We start from the raw sequence: 16,795 nt of genomic DNA, 5'->3' as shown, positions 1-16,795 counted from the left end.
GACCTCATCAGACATCATTCAGCTGGATATAGGTCTCCCTCAGTCTTTTCCCTGGCTCTCGGCCATATCCCAGGAACCGTTTATAGTACAGCTTTGAGAAAAAATATTTATAACAAAAGTTGCCTCGGGAAAAGACTGGAAATTATTTTTATAATAGTAGGCCCACCGCTAGAGGGAGTAATTGAATATCAAAAATTAAAAAATCAAAATTTTACAAAATGTACCTAATGAAAGAGCACTGGAAATCCAATCATCGTATTCTTCATAAAATTCTGCGCATATTTGATATCACAAGTTTAAGTCTACCTTTACAAATAAGAGGTGGGGGTGAGTGGGAACCTTCTTATGAAAAAATGGCTGTAAGTTCGGTTCTGCTAAATCGAATTTTGCATACTTGGTCTTGTTGAAAACAGCTCTTTTTCGTCAATGTAAAACTCTTATTTTCGAAATATTTCGAAAATTTTCGTAATAAGTAATATGCCAGCTAGTAGGAGTTATTTAATTATTTTTAGAAATCTAGTTTTCTTTGGAGAATATTAAATACAAGTATGCATTTTTAATCCTGTATTACAAAATTAGACTAAATTAACAACATAATACCGAAAACCGCATGTTGATACCTTTTTTCTATCTCGAGTTATCTTAAGAAACGTGTAAATTTTAAACAACTGTTAATGTCACCGGTAAACGATGTTAAGGAAAAGTAGTGAGTAGTGTGCTATGGAAAAAACAAAGAAACATTTTCCAGATATAAACGTATATAATTAATTAAAACAACAATAAGACAAACAACACTATAAAATATAACAAAGAAATAAAAGCAACTACTTAGTGACGACTTAAATGTTCAAATTGTTGCTCATCATTTTCGATACAAGAGTAGATTGTACAGCAGTCTCAATTTCTGCTTTCGGAATGTTTTGAATGGCGTTCCGTATTCTTTAGATTCTATATCATGTTTTCTCGCGTTGTGGGCCTAGCGGCTAAAACAAGGTCTTTAATCCGTCCCCATAAATAAAAGTCTAAAACAGTTAAATCTGTTGCTATTCAATCTACTCTTGAAAGAGTAAATGCTTGCATCTAAAATGATGGGCAACAATTTGAACATTTAGGCAGTCACTAAGACTAACTAAGTAGTTGCTTTTATTTCTTTGTTATATTTTATAGTGTTGTTTGTCTTATTGTTGTTTTAATTAATTATATACGTTTACACCTGGAAAATGTTTATTTGTTTTTTCCATAGCACACTACTTTTCCTTAACCTCGTTTACCGGTGACAGTAACAGTTATGTTTAAAATTTACACGTTTCTTAAGATATCTCGAGATAGAAAAAAGGTATCGACATGCAGTTTTCGGTATTATGTTGCTAATTTGGTCTAATTTTGTAATATAGGATTAAAAATGCATACTTGTATTTAATATTTTCCAAAGAAAACTAGATTTCTGAAAATAATTAAATAACGCCTCCAGCTTGCATATTACTTATTAGGCTATTTCGAAAATAAGACTCTTACATTGACGAAAAAGAGCTGTTTTCAACAAGACCAAGTATGCAAAATTCAATTTAGCAGAGCCGGACTTACAGCCATTTTTTCATAAGAAGGTTTCCACCCACATTCACCTTTTATTTGCAAAGGTAGACTTAAACTTGTGAAATCAAATATGTCCAGAATTTTATGAAGAATACGATGATCGGATTTCCAGTGCCCTTTCATTAGGTAAATTTTGTAAAATTTTGATTTTTTAATTTTTGATATTAAATTACGCCCTCTAGCGGTGGACTTATAATTATGAAAATAATTTCCAGGCTTTTCCCGAGGCAACTTTTGTTATAAATATTTTTTTCTCAAAGTTGTACTATAAACGGTTCCTGAGCTATGGCCGAGAGTCATTCTTATTGGGACACCCGGTACATATATAAATTATCATCCTCATCAGAAGCTGGGGCCGGATACTCAGAAGACATTCTTTGAGTTCATGATAATTCATGCTTGTACAATAGAAAATCACGAACCTCAGTGAAGAGGAAACATCTGTCGAGAGAGAAAAGAGACAAAGATATAAGAATCGGCAATAAATACTAGAATTAAATATGACCACAAAAGGCTTATGCAGAGATGCTCTATATCTCCGAAGCTGCTCAAGATATCCATAGAGGAAATATCACTTTGCAAGAGGGAAATGAAATTTGAACACCAATCTGAGACGACTTCTTATACACACTAAATTTTGCATATGACCAAATGGTAATCTATCCTATATGCTCATAAACTAGAAGAGGAATACACAAAGGACTGGAAATAAACCTAGAAAAGACCGAATACTTAACAACAGAACAAGAACCAGTGAGAAACTTGGAAATTGACGAAGATAGGGACATTAAAAGCACTGAAAAATTCAAATAGTTGGGATTAGAAGCAAGATCAAATAAGCACAGACAAGAACATGGAACATGTATCAAACAAATGAACGGGGTATTATGGGATAGAGAGATTACCAGACATAAAAAGAATAGAATAATAATACCTTGGTACATATTGTAATAACTTACAGATCAGCGAATTGGGTATAATAAACAAACAAAACAGCTCTAAAATAACAGCTACCATAATCCAGTTCATGATGAGCTGTAAAGTAGCAAGACTGGATCGTATAAGAAATAAGTAGATAAAAAAGAACAGCAGTAGAACAAGACATATTAAGTTATATCAAAGAAAACGTTTAATTTGGTATGGACATGTGAGAAGAGCAGGTAGTAAAAGGTAGATATCAAAGATTTCGTATTGGAGACAAATAGGAAAGAGAAAAAGAGGCAGACTTCGAAGATCATGGAGGGACGAAGTGGACGAGACCAAGGAAAGACGAGAAAAACTAAGATTCAGAGAGGCTAGCTATAAAAATAAATAATACCCGATCAACTTTGTATCTTTACCAGATGCACCGCAAATGTCTCTACCAATTTAAACTAATCCATTCCTATTCCAAAACATAAGAGAGGAAGTTAACTTTGATGGTTACCGCATCACCTTTGATAGTATCACCTGACACGCAGTATACGAAATGCTATAAACAAGTAGTTCCATACCACGGTTAATCAACACGGAAACCAATTTATGATTACAATGAAAGAAGGCATATATAAGTGTTCATAGATAAATTATTAAAATAGATTTCAAAATAGTTATTTATGAAACAGTTCGTGAAGTAAGTAAAAAGTACTTCACGCACAGTTTCATACAATATTTTATCTACGATAAACAAATAAAAAAAGCTGTAACTCTTCGTCACTGGAATTCATTTCTAATCTACAATTTTTAGAACTTTGACATTTAAAAATTCTAACTACTTTCAAAATAAAAAAAAAAGAAAGTAAAAAAAGTGTTTAGCACAAATTAAAATATATATTAAAAAAAAAACAGTAAAATAATTTAAAAAAAAAACAAAATAAAAAAAAGCAATACAATGTACAGCTGGTTCCTAAAAAAACTGATACGACTCTTAGTAAGATTTGATCATTTTGAGCAGTGTATGATTGGTCTGACATTATATTATATTTATTATGACAGACAAATAATAAAACAAACAAACAAACAGCCATTTTTTGAGGTTGAAGTTATCTGACAAATTTTAAGATTTGGCAGTGACAGTGACAGTATGTAAATAATAAGTATTTATCCTTCAAAATATAATAAATTAAATATAATTAAACTCATATTCATTATATCACACCTCATCAAAAGCTTTTTACAAGAACATAGTCAGCGATTTTGATATGGCTTGGAGCCAGACTACATCAAGATCGCCTATAAATCGTGCTGGTAATTGCCTTGCAGCGAGACCAAAAACAAAAAGAAGAAGAAAGTACACTGCTCAATTTTCTACAAAATACGCTACAAGAGTCGTATCAGATTTTTTTGGAACCAGCTGTACCTATGTATCTAAAAATAATATTGTATGTATTTATGTTATGAAATAAGAAATTTATGATTATGAATCTCCAATCAATCACAAACAAGTCTGGCAAAGCCATTTAAAAAAAAAAACTACTTTCAAACCATAAAACTGTCAAAACTTTTGTTGTAATTCATTGCTCATATTGTCATCACCATGACAACGCGAAAGTTAAGGATTGTCACCATGACAACGCGAAAGTTAAGGATTGCCACCATGACAACTCGAAAGTTACAAACAATGCGAAAAAGTAAATCCCATTTAAAATACATTGTTACTTCACGCACTGCTATCTATAATGACAGTTTTCACAAACTAAAAACTTATACATATTATGACATAGAGTAGATAAATATATTTAAATACGGTTTGCGGTAAAATGTGCGTGTGTGTGTTGTGTTTTATTGGCACTGGTTTTCACAACCAACTGGCCCGTCAATTTCATAATTGTTTTTTAGACTATAACTTATCACTAACTCAGGGGAGTAATAATGTGTAGTGTGTGTGTGTGTGTGTTGAGTAAGTGTCTTGTTACTTTGCAAAGTCGACGTCATTGTCTTTGCACAGAGACGCTAATTGTATCCGAACGTCTGCGGTCTCTCCGGTGAATACCGATCCCACAAGGACAGAAACTATTTTCATTTATTAATTTATAATAAACGAAAAATTTCTGACCCTGGTGAGATTCGAACTCACGACCTTTTCGGATTTTTCGATCCGATTTTTCGAAAATAAACAGTACTGAAATGCGTATGCCTCAAATTTGTATGTGACATGCGCTGATACGTAATGAGTGGTTTACAAACGTCGTTAAAACGTTTGTGAATGTCGTGATAATGTTAGGTGCGTCAGAAGGGTTCTCAGTTTTGCAGAAAAAAATTTATCGTGGAGTGCTATCTTCGGTTATACGGAAAAGGTCACAACGAAAAACAAAAGTTTCAGCAGGACGGGGCAACCTGTCACACGGCCGGGCAGTCTCTGCAAATACTGGGCGATGATTTTGGGATATATTCACGCATCAGACTATCGCATCGCCACCTGATGCGTACAGATGGGAAATGCTGAAAGGGGCAGACCGATCCACCAACTGACATTTGGGAATTGTGGACTAGAATTAAAGACTTTTTCGTACCAGAGGGCGTTTTTAACATCAGTTTTATCGGAAACGTCGTCGTGAATAATGTTTGCCAGGTATATCATGTAGGTATACTAAATATACAGATTCTTCAGATAATTTAACCCAATTCACTTAGTCCGAAAATGCTTCCTAAGGGAGCTAGAGCTCTTTGAAGATGGCGTCTTATAATTAGTTTTTCTTAAATACCTCCAGAACGCTTCTATTTAAAAAAACAAAAATTGGTACGCGTATTTATCTTCAAGATTTAAATGTAATCCATCCACTGCAAATTTCTAGTACCGATCATAGGCGTCCGTTTTGGGTAGGGCAACGGTTATTTTATCGCATAACTTTTTTATCTTTAACTTTTGTGCATTTCTGACACTGGATTATTAAATTGTGAAGTATTCTAGTACTAAAAGGTACTCTTGTTTTAAATCGGTAGGAGACACCGTTTTCTAGAAAAATCGATTTGAAAATTTTTCGCTTTTTGAATTATAAAAAAATAAAAAAAAAACTGTTTAGAAAGACGAAAACTGGTACATTTATTTATATTCCAAAAATAAATCGATTTCATTAATTGCGAATTTCTAGTACAGGTCATAGGCGTCCGTTTTGGGTAGGTCAACAGTTATTTTATAGCATAACTTTTTTGTCTTGAATTTTTGAGCATTTTTTGACACTAGATTATTAAATTATGAGGTATTCGAGTACTAAAAGTTACTTTTACTTTATGTTGGTAAAATACTTCGTTTTTTGTTGAAAAGGTCTTTCAATTTTTTTTTCAAATTCCAAAAACGAAAAACTTTCAAATCGATTTTTCTAGAAAACGGTGTGTCCTACCGACTTAAAGCAAGATTACCTTTTAGTACTAGAATACCTTACAATTTAATAATCCGGTGTCAAAAATGCATAAAAGGACAAAAAAGTTATGCGATAAAATACCCGTTGCTCTACCCAAAACGGACACCTATGACCGGTACTAGAAATTTGCAATTGATGGAATCGATTCATCTCTGAAAAGTAAATATGCATACCCATTTTCGATTTTCTAAATAGAAGCGTTCTGGAGGTATTTAAGAAAAACTAATTTCATGACGCCATCTTCAAAGAGCATCTTGGCAAGCATTTTCGGACTAGGTGAATTGGGTTAAATTATTGTCTTAAAATTATCTGTAGAATCTCCTGTCTTCGTTTGTCGGTAGAGTTTCTGGACACCCTGTATAATCATAAACATTTTAATATTCAAATAAAATAAAAATTCCATTTTTCCACTTTGCCCATTTTAATATTCAATTAAGTACTGTTTATTTTGTCGCACACTGTATTGTTTGAAAACTACGAATATGACTATTTTTGTACAACAATACTGTTGGTATTTCAACACATTACCTACATATACTTCCTTCAAATATAAATTTATGGGTTTCCTCGATTTTTTATGCTTTTTGCTGCATTATTTACGTGGGTGTTTGCGTCGTATATTAATAGATTAATACTGATAAAACAGACCCCTTGGTACTTTAATTTAAAAATAAAAAAATGTAAAACCATTATTCGATATGGTAAATAGTCCTTGGTAGTCCTTGAAATTTTAAAGTACATATATTACTAATACAGCGTGAGATCACCTAGATATAAAAATTCTACATTGTTATGTTTTTACTTGCACTACAATTTCGATTTAATTTAGTTGTATTGGTAAACACTTCATTTAATTTTTTAAGTTCTTATGTGCTAGAGTCCTTTTCATGAGCATTTTTCAGTGCGTCACAGTTTTTCGATTTATTTCTAACGCATTAAATTGTATGTGACAGAAAAAAGGCACGTCCGTGATTACATTTCGTCGGTGACATTTATAACATTTATTCTAGTTATTCTAGTTGTCGATAGATGGCGCTATCATCGAAGAAAAAATTATTTACGAATTATATAATATATCTACGAATATAATTTGTACAATTTATAAGACTACAAATCAAAGAAAATACCATTTTATAAAAGCAATAAACACAAATGATTTGTTTTTATGCCAAATTGCAAATAAAATGCGACAACTGTCAGATTTAACTAAAATGTCATGTTACAATAAATGTCATAAATGTGTATTATCACGGACTTACGTCTTTTTCTATTATTTGTGACGCACTGAAAAATGCTCATGAAAAGGACTCTATACACATACACGATAATGAGTTTTACAAAAATATAGTACAGGCACTCATCGACAAAAAAAAAACAGTGCACATGACGCGTATTGTCTAAAATTTACTTAATGGTACATTTGGAAAAACAATATTTCAGTAATTTATTTAGGTATCTATAATCGATTTGAAAATGCCTGGCAGCATAGTTTTTAAGGCAGAAGATTACAACAGTGTTTAAACAAGACTGGTTTTCTTCTTAGCCTTCTATCATTTATCTTTGGACATAGGTCTCTGCCAACTCCTTTAGGCCTTGTTCCCGCGCACCAAAAAAAGTTAATTAATAGCAAGCTGAAAATTTGTTAATAGCTTAACGGTGCCTAGTCGGACAAACTTTGATGTACGAGAACACTGGAACAGGGTAAATTTTAATTGCGGAATAGTGGAATGTGATTTTAGTTGCGGAACTTGACAAGTTTATGTTTGTGAAAACTAGCAGGTTGTTTTTAAGTTTATTCAATGTCAAACTTTATAATAATATATGAGCAAAATTTTGTACGACAAATATGTTGGGCATTTTAATAAGTCCGACACGTAGAACATGTAAAATGACAGGAATTGTGTTGGTGGTGAATAGCAGTCTGATTTTTGCATGAGAGTTTAATGAAAGGGTTACAAATCAATTGGAAGTTCTGTCCGACAAAATACATGGGACCTTTTCGTAGCCTGACGTTTGAAACCTGTGACCTGTTCCACAATTAAAACTTCCCCTGTTCCAGTGGTCCCGTACATCAAAGTTTGTCCGACTAAACACCGTTAAGCTATTAACAAATTTTCAGCTCGCTATTAATTAACTTTTTTTTGGTACGCGGGATCCAGGCCTACTTTCATTGATACCTATCCTGAGCAACCTACGTCGAATTTTTTCCGGCGTATTTTTTGATGTCATCTACCCGTCTCATTGTTGTTTAGCAGTATGGCCTGCGAAGCTTCTGAGCTTGGCAATTTTTGTTACGATATCCTCGATTCTTGTTTTAGATCTTAACCAGTTTTTCCACATCCTGCCCATGCTAGTATTCCTCTTCTAGTAATTTCCGCACTTTGGTTCTCTTTGTCAAGTTTCAGGATTTGCCCTAGGTAGATATATTCCTGGACTTGTTCTATCTGATTACTATTTATAGTTATACAGTGTGGGCCAAAGAAAACAGTCCACCTCGATATTGGGCAGCATTTATTAGATTTTAAGGAAATGACGAAACATGTCGATTTTTGTCGAGAAACATCTGCCATTTGTCAGCCCCCTCACTTCCACTTCCCCCACCCCTTATTTTTAAATAGGGAATAGGAGTCGTGTGCTAGCTCATTTGAAAGGTTATTCAATTCTCTATTCAGTAATATAAACATTAACGTAATTATTTATACAGGGCGTCCAAGAAAAAATATTTTAATTTAATTAATTGAAACAAAAAGAAGAATCTATGTAATTTATTTAATTCAAAATACATTCCACTGCTGTCACAAAACAGAAAAAAATGTTTTTTGATAAATAAATTTTGCTTTTAGCTTAATTTCAATGTTCAAGCTGCCACACATCTCCTTCTTGGTAGATTGAATATTGAATTTAAGCAACAAACAATGTATATTTATCAAATAAACATTTTTTTATGATTTCTGACAGCAGTGGAATGTATTTTGAGTTAAATAAATTACATACATTCTTCTTTTTGTGTCAATTTAATTCAAAATAATTTTTCTTGGACACTGTATAAATAATTATGTCAATGTTAATATTACTGAATAGAGAATTGAATCCCCTTTCAAATTAGCTATCACACGACCCCTATTCCCTATATAAAAATAAGGGCTTGGGGAAATGGAAGGGAGGGGGTTGACAAATGACAGATGTATTTACCGCAAAAATGTGTCCCCCTTAGATCAAAAACCGACCTCATTTCCGTAAAATCTAATAAATACTGCAACTATCGAGGTGGACTCTTTTCTTTGGCCCACACTACGTGGGGGGTGGTCGTCTGTGTTTGTCATATTCATTTTTAGGTCGAAATATTGGGATCTGTCTGCGAGTTTCTCTATCATAGTTTATAAATCCTCGAATGCCATTTGTTGATCAATATGTACTTTTGAAGACGTCTTCTTAGTCTATTAAACAGCTTTGGAGATATTAAGTCGCCTTATCAAACTCATCTCTTATAGTTGTCTGTATCTCCCATCTATTGTACAACATTCCATTAACAGTTTGATCTATGGCTCACATCACAATGTTGCCAAATGCCTTTTCATAATCTACAAAGGCAAGAAGTACCGTCTCCACAAGGTATGACCTATTTGATTTATATCCAAATTTATATTATATCTGTCCAAGTTAATCGACATAATATTCTCATAGTATTAGTAATAAATATAACATATTATAAAAAAATACTTACATCTAAATCATAGAAGTAGTCCTTGGATTGCTGGGCCTTGTCAAAATCTGCTCGCAGCGCCAAATCGTGTATTTTTGGGCATTCACCCAGATCCATTCGCTGTTGAAAATCGTTATTAGAACGTGTTCTTAACAAATCATGTAAATAAGGTGAAATTAAAAAAAGTACTATCCAATTTTAATGAAGGGGTAAATAAAAAAAGACATACTCAGAAAAACTTTTTTGCAATGAACATTTTCTACATTTTCCTATGGCGAAAATGCACCCTTTTGCTCAGTTTAGTGACAATATTAAAGCGATTTTTTGCTCATAAAGACCTTATCTGTGAAGAATATATAATCAGTATGAAACTCCAACTAATAGCGAACATATACAATAATGCAATCATGACCGTCCGACTACACAAAGATACCAAATCTATGAAAATCAAAAGAGGAATTAGACAGGGAGACACGTTATCTCTCAAACTCTTTACGGCAGTACTTGAACATGCTTTCAAACAATTGGGAGTGGGACGCCAAAGGAATAAATGTCGACGACAAAAGGCTCTCCCACCTCTACGATTCGCCGACGACATAGTTCTTATGATTCAGTCAATTTTTTACTCCTAGTGGGAAAGTTTTGGGGTAGTTCTGATTTCTTTCATTATATATGGATTTTGGGCTGCTGAATCCGAATATGAGGTTTGCGGACAAAATTTCTTACCGGAACATTGAAAAAATCGCGAGAAAATCGAAAAATTTCAGCTTTTTTTCGCTTAGAAGAGAAGAAAGTAAATTTACACAGTTCATATTTTAATTCGAGTGGTAGTACATACTTCTAATGCCTTTTGTAATGTCGACCCGATCTGGTAAGATATCAATTCAAAAACAATGGTAATTTTTGGAAAATAGTGCATTGGAGTGACATAAAAGATAAACAAGTTTAAAGAAGCATATTGTAAAAAACGTTAAAAATAACATGAGTGATTGAGATGGTTTGCAACTTGATAACTGGAAATCAAACAATGGAGTCGATTGAGCTACTTTAGACGTACATAGTTGGGCAGGTCCGGGTCTTTAAAGGGCTCTAGCTCTAGATTAATAATGTCATGACCCGATATAGACATTAACATTACAACAGAACAAACCTTTTCTGAGTATGTCTAATACATTTACCAAAATTTTGTTTGAAACTTTTGTTTTTGATCTGTTGATAACGTTATCAAAATCCTGAATCGAAAAAACATTTTTTCTAGACAAGATGTCTAGGCAACATTAACTGTAAATACATGTGCATCTTTTAAAAGATAACGCATATACTCACAATCAACGTATCGAATGAAGTTGAATGAAAATAATTAGTAAAAAAATAAATATATAATATGACACTTACAATTAGGGTTAATTCCACTGAAAAAATGGACTCGAATAATCCAAAGCTGAATCGAGTGTGATTTTCTTTAAAAAATGACAAATAAGTGACTACTGAAGAATGGGAAATGTAAACATTACAAACGCACTAATCTATTCAAATAGAAACATTGCGCCGAATCTTCGCTACGCGCAAACGCATCACTAGGTTTACGTCAATTAAGTTTGTTAGATGTTCACTTCAGTTTTCGATAAATACTGTTGTGTTATATACCCCTAATTGCGGCCCTGTGCTTTGTCGAAGTAATTGTCGATTTAAATATTAGCCCAATAAATGACCGTTTTGGAGTATAATTTTCAGGGGCAACCGCGAATTGCATAAAAATTTGGATTTAGGTTCTACTTACCCTCCACTTCAAAGTTGAATTTGTGCCGTTGGTTGCTTTTACTTGGGGGGTGCCAGTCGCCCCTTCTCAGGGGGTAAAAAACGCGTGTTTAAAATAGGTCATGAAATGGATAAACTGACAGATTATAAGCAACTTTTGTTCTATAAAGTTTATGTATAAAAAAACTTGTATTTTGCTAAAAAAACTAAAAAATGTATTTTGTGACGTCAGCAAAATATAATTCTATTTGGCGTGCTTGGGTTCAGTTGAGGTCAAATGTCGTCAGATGACGCTTGAAAGTTGGCTACTGTCTAACGCATATGGATGTTGATTATTACCGGTGCCATCTATATGCCAGGCTGGTGACTTACTGAGTGATGCCCTAATATCTATACAATTTGCCTCACTTTATCTAACATCAGATTACACCCAAAAACTCAATTGCCGTAAACCGTGATCCTCGTTTCAAGTCTTCCATTCATTTTACATCGGCTTGATAGAATACAAATTAAAATCATCAACAAATAAACGATAGGTATATATTTTATATTAATACTCACTAAAAACAAGCCTTGTTTGGAGGATTTTTGAGTTCGATTTATAATACATACTCACTAAACGTCCGGTGCTCAAAGAATTTGTTCGTTTTGTATGTAGTACAACACATGCAGATCTTGTAATCAGGCCTCCCATTTAATGAATGAATGAAACAATGAATTTGAATACGACAATGTATACAACAAAAACGATACGTTATTGCTTAAGTAAGAGTTACGGTGCAACAAGGTAATTATAGTGGAACCCCGATAACCCGGAAGTACGGCTAACCCGGACCGATTTTCAGCAGACAAACATTTCAACAATAAAAATGTACTATCCGTTGCAAGATAATTCGGATGGAATTCCCCAGATTATTTTGTGCTTGATATCGGCCCAGTCTCTTAATCTGGGGAATTCCATCCGAATTATCTTGCAAAGGATAGTATGTAATAATAATATTTGAGAGATAATGTGTATTTGTGTAATTTGAACTATGTATACGATAGTAAAAATGACTCATGGCACACGGCGGCGACAGGGAGACAGTCATTGTCTCGGATTTATCGGAAACAACAGGCACCTGTTATTCCTTTATTTATTTCAAACTGTCTTAGCATTGTTTAAAAAAGACTAAAAGACTATTTAAAAAATTATTTTTTAAACAATGGTCTTAGTTTTCACTGTTCATAACATCGTTCCGATTGTGACTGTATTGTGTGTAGTAGTCTTGTATTGTTTGCTTAGGTTTGTGATGTGATTGCGTGTTTTTAATAATTTAGATGTGTACTGTGCATATATATTTCATTGTATTTCAATTATAACGGAGTTTAACTGTAAGTATACCGTATTATATTAATTTTTACCATATTCTCCGGCTAACCCGAATCGGCCGCGGTACCGATTAATCCGAGTTCTCGAGGCTCCACTGTACTTGAAAGCAGTAACGTCGCTTTTAGATCGTCATATATAACGTTTTTTCTACAATTACCTAATAAAGTAAAACTATATTTAAATCAACTTTATTGTCACTATTTATAATAAATGTTAGGCTTAAGTATGTCTCTAAATTTGTAATACATGGTTAGACTATCACTTCTAATTATTTTAAAACTGAATTTTTGAATGAATCACCTACAACTCACTTCATTCCTAGGTCAAATTCGGTCGCAAGTGGAGGTAGAGCTCTTTCATCTACAAGAAATTAAGATAAGGACCGCCAAATGAGTATGTAAAACACACATATAGAATGGTCCAACCAAGCAACATATTTAGGAGTGCTAATGAATAAAATAATGACATAGACATCACTTGGCAACAGCGTTATCACTTATCACTAAGAGCAAGTCATTAAGGGGTCATATACGTTTCTCGGCTTCAAAAATCGATTTTATTTTTTTTTGCTTATTTTAAAAGGTACATCTCTTAGAAACATTTTAAGACCAGAACGAGTTCGATATTCGAATTATTGACGAAGTTACAGCTGCTTTAAACGGAACTAGTCGGGTCGCTCCGCAGGTCTTGCAAAACTTTAAACACGTTTTTCTCGAAATAGCATTTTTCATAACGGTGGGCATGATAACTGCTTAACCGTTCGTCCGATTAACTTCATTTTTGGCATACATATTCTAAATTAGATTCACTATCGTGCGACGAGAGCTTTTTTGATTAAATTTAACCATTTTCGAATAGCAATAAAAAAATAGACAATTTTTTTGGTGAAAATTACGACTTTTTTTTAAATTTCGACCATTTCCGTAATTAATTTTTTTTTCTTAAATTCCTCTCGTCACACGAGAACTATGACTCTAAAAAAATATAACAAATAAACAATTTTTGTTTCAAATAAATATTACGAGCTGAATCATGCCCACCGTTTGACCTGAAAAAAAAAAACACGTTCTACGCCACTGGAAACGGCCGCCATGTTTTTAATTATTTTTTAACTTTTAACATATGTTTTATGCTCCGCTAAGATTTCTTATTCTTGTTGTTTCTAATAGTTGATTTTTATAAAAATTCCTAGGTGGTCATAATAATATGGCCATGGTCTGTAAGTGCTGGATTCCATAACATGACCACCTGGTAATGGTACTACAATCGAATATCCTCACAAATCATGTAACTCAGGAACCAAAGGTCCAAACATAGAGAGACCATGGGTTCTACCAATATGCGAATGCTTCGACAAAAAATAACTTTAACCAGTGCCGGATTAACCATTAGGCAAAGTAGGCAGTTGCTAGGGGCCTCGGCCCCAAAGGGGGCCTCGCGGGGCGAAACGAAAAAATGTTGAAAGATTCAAATATCGCACAATACCATAAAAGTTATGGTGGACGTATAAAGCTACATTACAATGCATACTTTTGTCCACATAGAATGTATATGCTGTGGGAATACATCGCTAATGAATACCCTTTGGTAGAAGGACCAGTACTACAGATGGAAACAAGAAAACAAGATTCGAAAGTGAGCAAAAAACATAAGAAAAATCAGGAGAAAGAAAAGATCCTTGATCAAAATCCAAAACAGAAGCAAAACTTATTTAAACTCAGTTTCACACGGAAATCCATGGCTAGTCAAGCTGCAACCAATGAAAATGCACGTGATGGAATATAAATAACTCAGGGAAACATAGCTTCCCTAACTGAAGAAGATGAAAAAACATGTAACGACAGTTATATTTCAGTTCAAGAAGTTAAAGAACCAAAAACCGAAACTAAGTTAAAAATTGAAGATAAATTGGGTCCTAAATTCGGAAAACGACATTACGGAATACAGTAACTAAAGAAGTAAGGACATTTTGGATTGGGAAAGGTCTTAAGAATGCAAAAACCTTGATGGAAGTGTTTCAGCGTCAAAAGAAATTTTTAAGGCATTACAAGATATTTATGCAATCTATGGTTTTTCGAAAACAAATCAGTGGAACAAACATTAAAAAAGATTGGCTGACGTATTTTCCCTCAAATGGAATATCGTATTTTGGGTACAACTTTTGTTCAGTCTGTGTACAACTTTTTTTCATCCTCTACCCACGAGGAAGGCCAAGAAAGACGTGTATACAAGAAGTAAGAACGAGAACTGCAATGATAGAAGATATTGGCAACAAAGCATCGGACAACGTCGAAGGACGTTTTGAACCCGAATTTATACAGAGAGAGTCTGTAAAGTGGAATAAATTCAATATCTCAAATACTAATTGTTTTTTTGGAAAATGCTCAGACCCGTCGATTAGTATTTCAAATTGTCCTTTTTGACATTCAATAAAAATGTATACAGGGTGTCCCAATTTAGAGATATGACGTCATCGTCGATTTTCTTAAATGGCAACACTGTCATTTTGATAGCTAATTTGATAGGGTTTGTAAAGTTATACATAACTGCAAAATATCAAATTTTTATTCTCTACCATTTACAAGATAATAGAAAATAACAAAGTTATATCTGTAATTTGGAATATATTCAATAATTAAAATACTAACTGTTTTTTTGAAAAATGCTCAGACCCGTCGATTAGTATATCAAATTGTCATTTTTGACATATAATAATAATGTATACAGGGTGTCCCAATTTAGAGATATGACGTCATCGTTGATTTTCTTAAATGGCAACACTGTCATTTTGATAGCTATTTTGATAGGGTGTGTAAAGTTATACACAACTGCAAAATTTCAAATTTGTATTCTCTACCGAAATTCTCTATTTGTAACGAAATTGGAGGTGAAAAACTTCAGTAATTGCACTATAGGTTGTCCAATAACATCCACAGTAAATAAATATTTAAACTGTAGTTATCAGAAATCAAAAAGTGTTTTTATTGAATATATTATGGTTCTGACATATCATCAGATCATGTTGTTCTGTTGTTGGTAAATTCAGTTTTAGAATTAAGAAGCTAAACGAAAAAGAATAGTAACACAAAAAATGCAATATGAGAAGACTAAAATGTAACTTCGTCAAAAATTAATAAAATTTATTTCAAAATACTTTTTAAAGGTTATAATCGTATTTTTAAAAAGGGGCGCTTCAAATCTTTTTGAGCGTGGAGCAAAAGCAAAGTTAAAAGCAAAAATGTCTGATATAGTCGATAATTTGTTATTTTTTAATAATAAATTTGCAATATCTCGGCTTGTAATGGACCGATTTTATTTTTCCGGACTTCTAATGGACCGAAATTTGTTTGGTTTGTTTTTAAGAGGCTACAGTAGCGTGTCAATAAAACGGAAAACGCGTTCCAAGATTGCGGCTTTCATTTTGAATATTTTGTCGAGATATATGGCACACATATTCGCAATATAGTAAAGAATGGCGGTACAGAGCCCGCAATTTGAGAAATATGTTAGTACGTGGAAATTACTCTATAACTAAATACAATATTAAAAAAACGAGCCTGTACCGCCATTAAGAAGAACAAAAAATACACTTTCTTCAAATAAACTTTTTTATCCCATGCCTAGGTTTTGTGTCACATTGGAACAACTAAAATTTTTTATTTCTAACAAGAAACCGAACATATTATAACTACATATTAACTGATTAGGTTACATAGAGAAATAGTCACTGCCATATTGACAAATCTGCGTCAGATTTCTGAGTGTAATATTAGCACGATTCTCTTATCTGTTCTGTTATCTGTATCGATATCTGTTCAGTGCAGTACTGTATTATTTTAAGAATTCGTCAGTGTTGATCCATAAGGAAGTATGTAGTGTTTATTTTATTTATAATTCATTTATTACATTTTTGTGTAATAGAACTAAGTTGTTGGACTAGTTGAAAAAAGAGATTATTGTTAATTGTGAGTTTTATTTATAGGTAAGTATATTTTACGTAATAATATTTCGAATTCTAATACGAGTATA

At 33.0% G+C, this 16,795-nt stretch overlaps 1 protein-coding gene across 2 annotated transcripts in view; it reads right to left on the bottom strand.

The window, feature by feature from the left end:
• Positions 1–16,795, bottom strand: part of LOC114341895 (putative RNA-binding protein Luc7-like 2) — a 111,813-nt gene that overhangs the window by 11,968 nt on the left and 83,050 nt on the right. For both annotated transcript variants that reach the window (XM_050657446.1, XM_050657447.1), the window contains exon 3: positions 9,658–9,756. In XM_050657446.1, the coding sequence (XP_050513403.1) occupies positions 9,658–9,756 (99 nt within the window). The remainder of the gene's footprint in view (positions 1–9,657; positions 9,757–16,795) is intronic.

Source organism: Diabrotica virgifera, chromosome 8 (genome assembly GCF_917563875.1).
Source record: "Diabrotica virgifera virgifera chromosome 8, PGI_DIABVI_V3a".
NCBI lineage: Eukaryota > Metazoa > Arthropoda > Insecta > Coleoptera > Chrysomelidae > Diabrotica > Diabrotica virgifera.
Note: the sequence above shows the minus strand (reverse complement) of the source record. Positions and strands in the feature narration are given on the sequence as shown.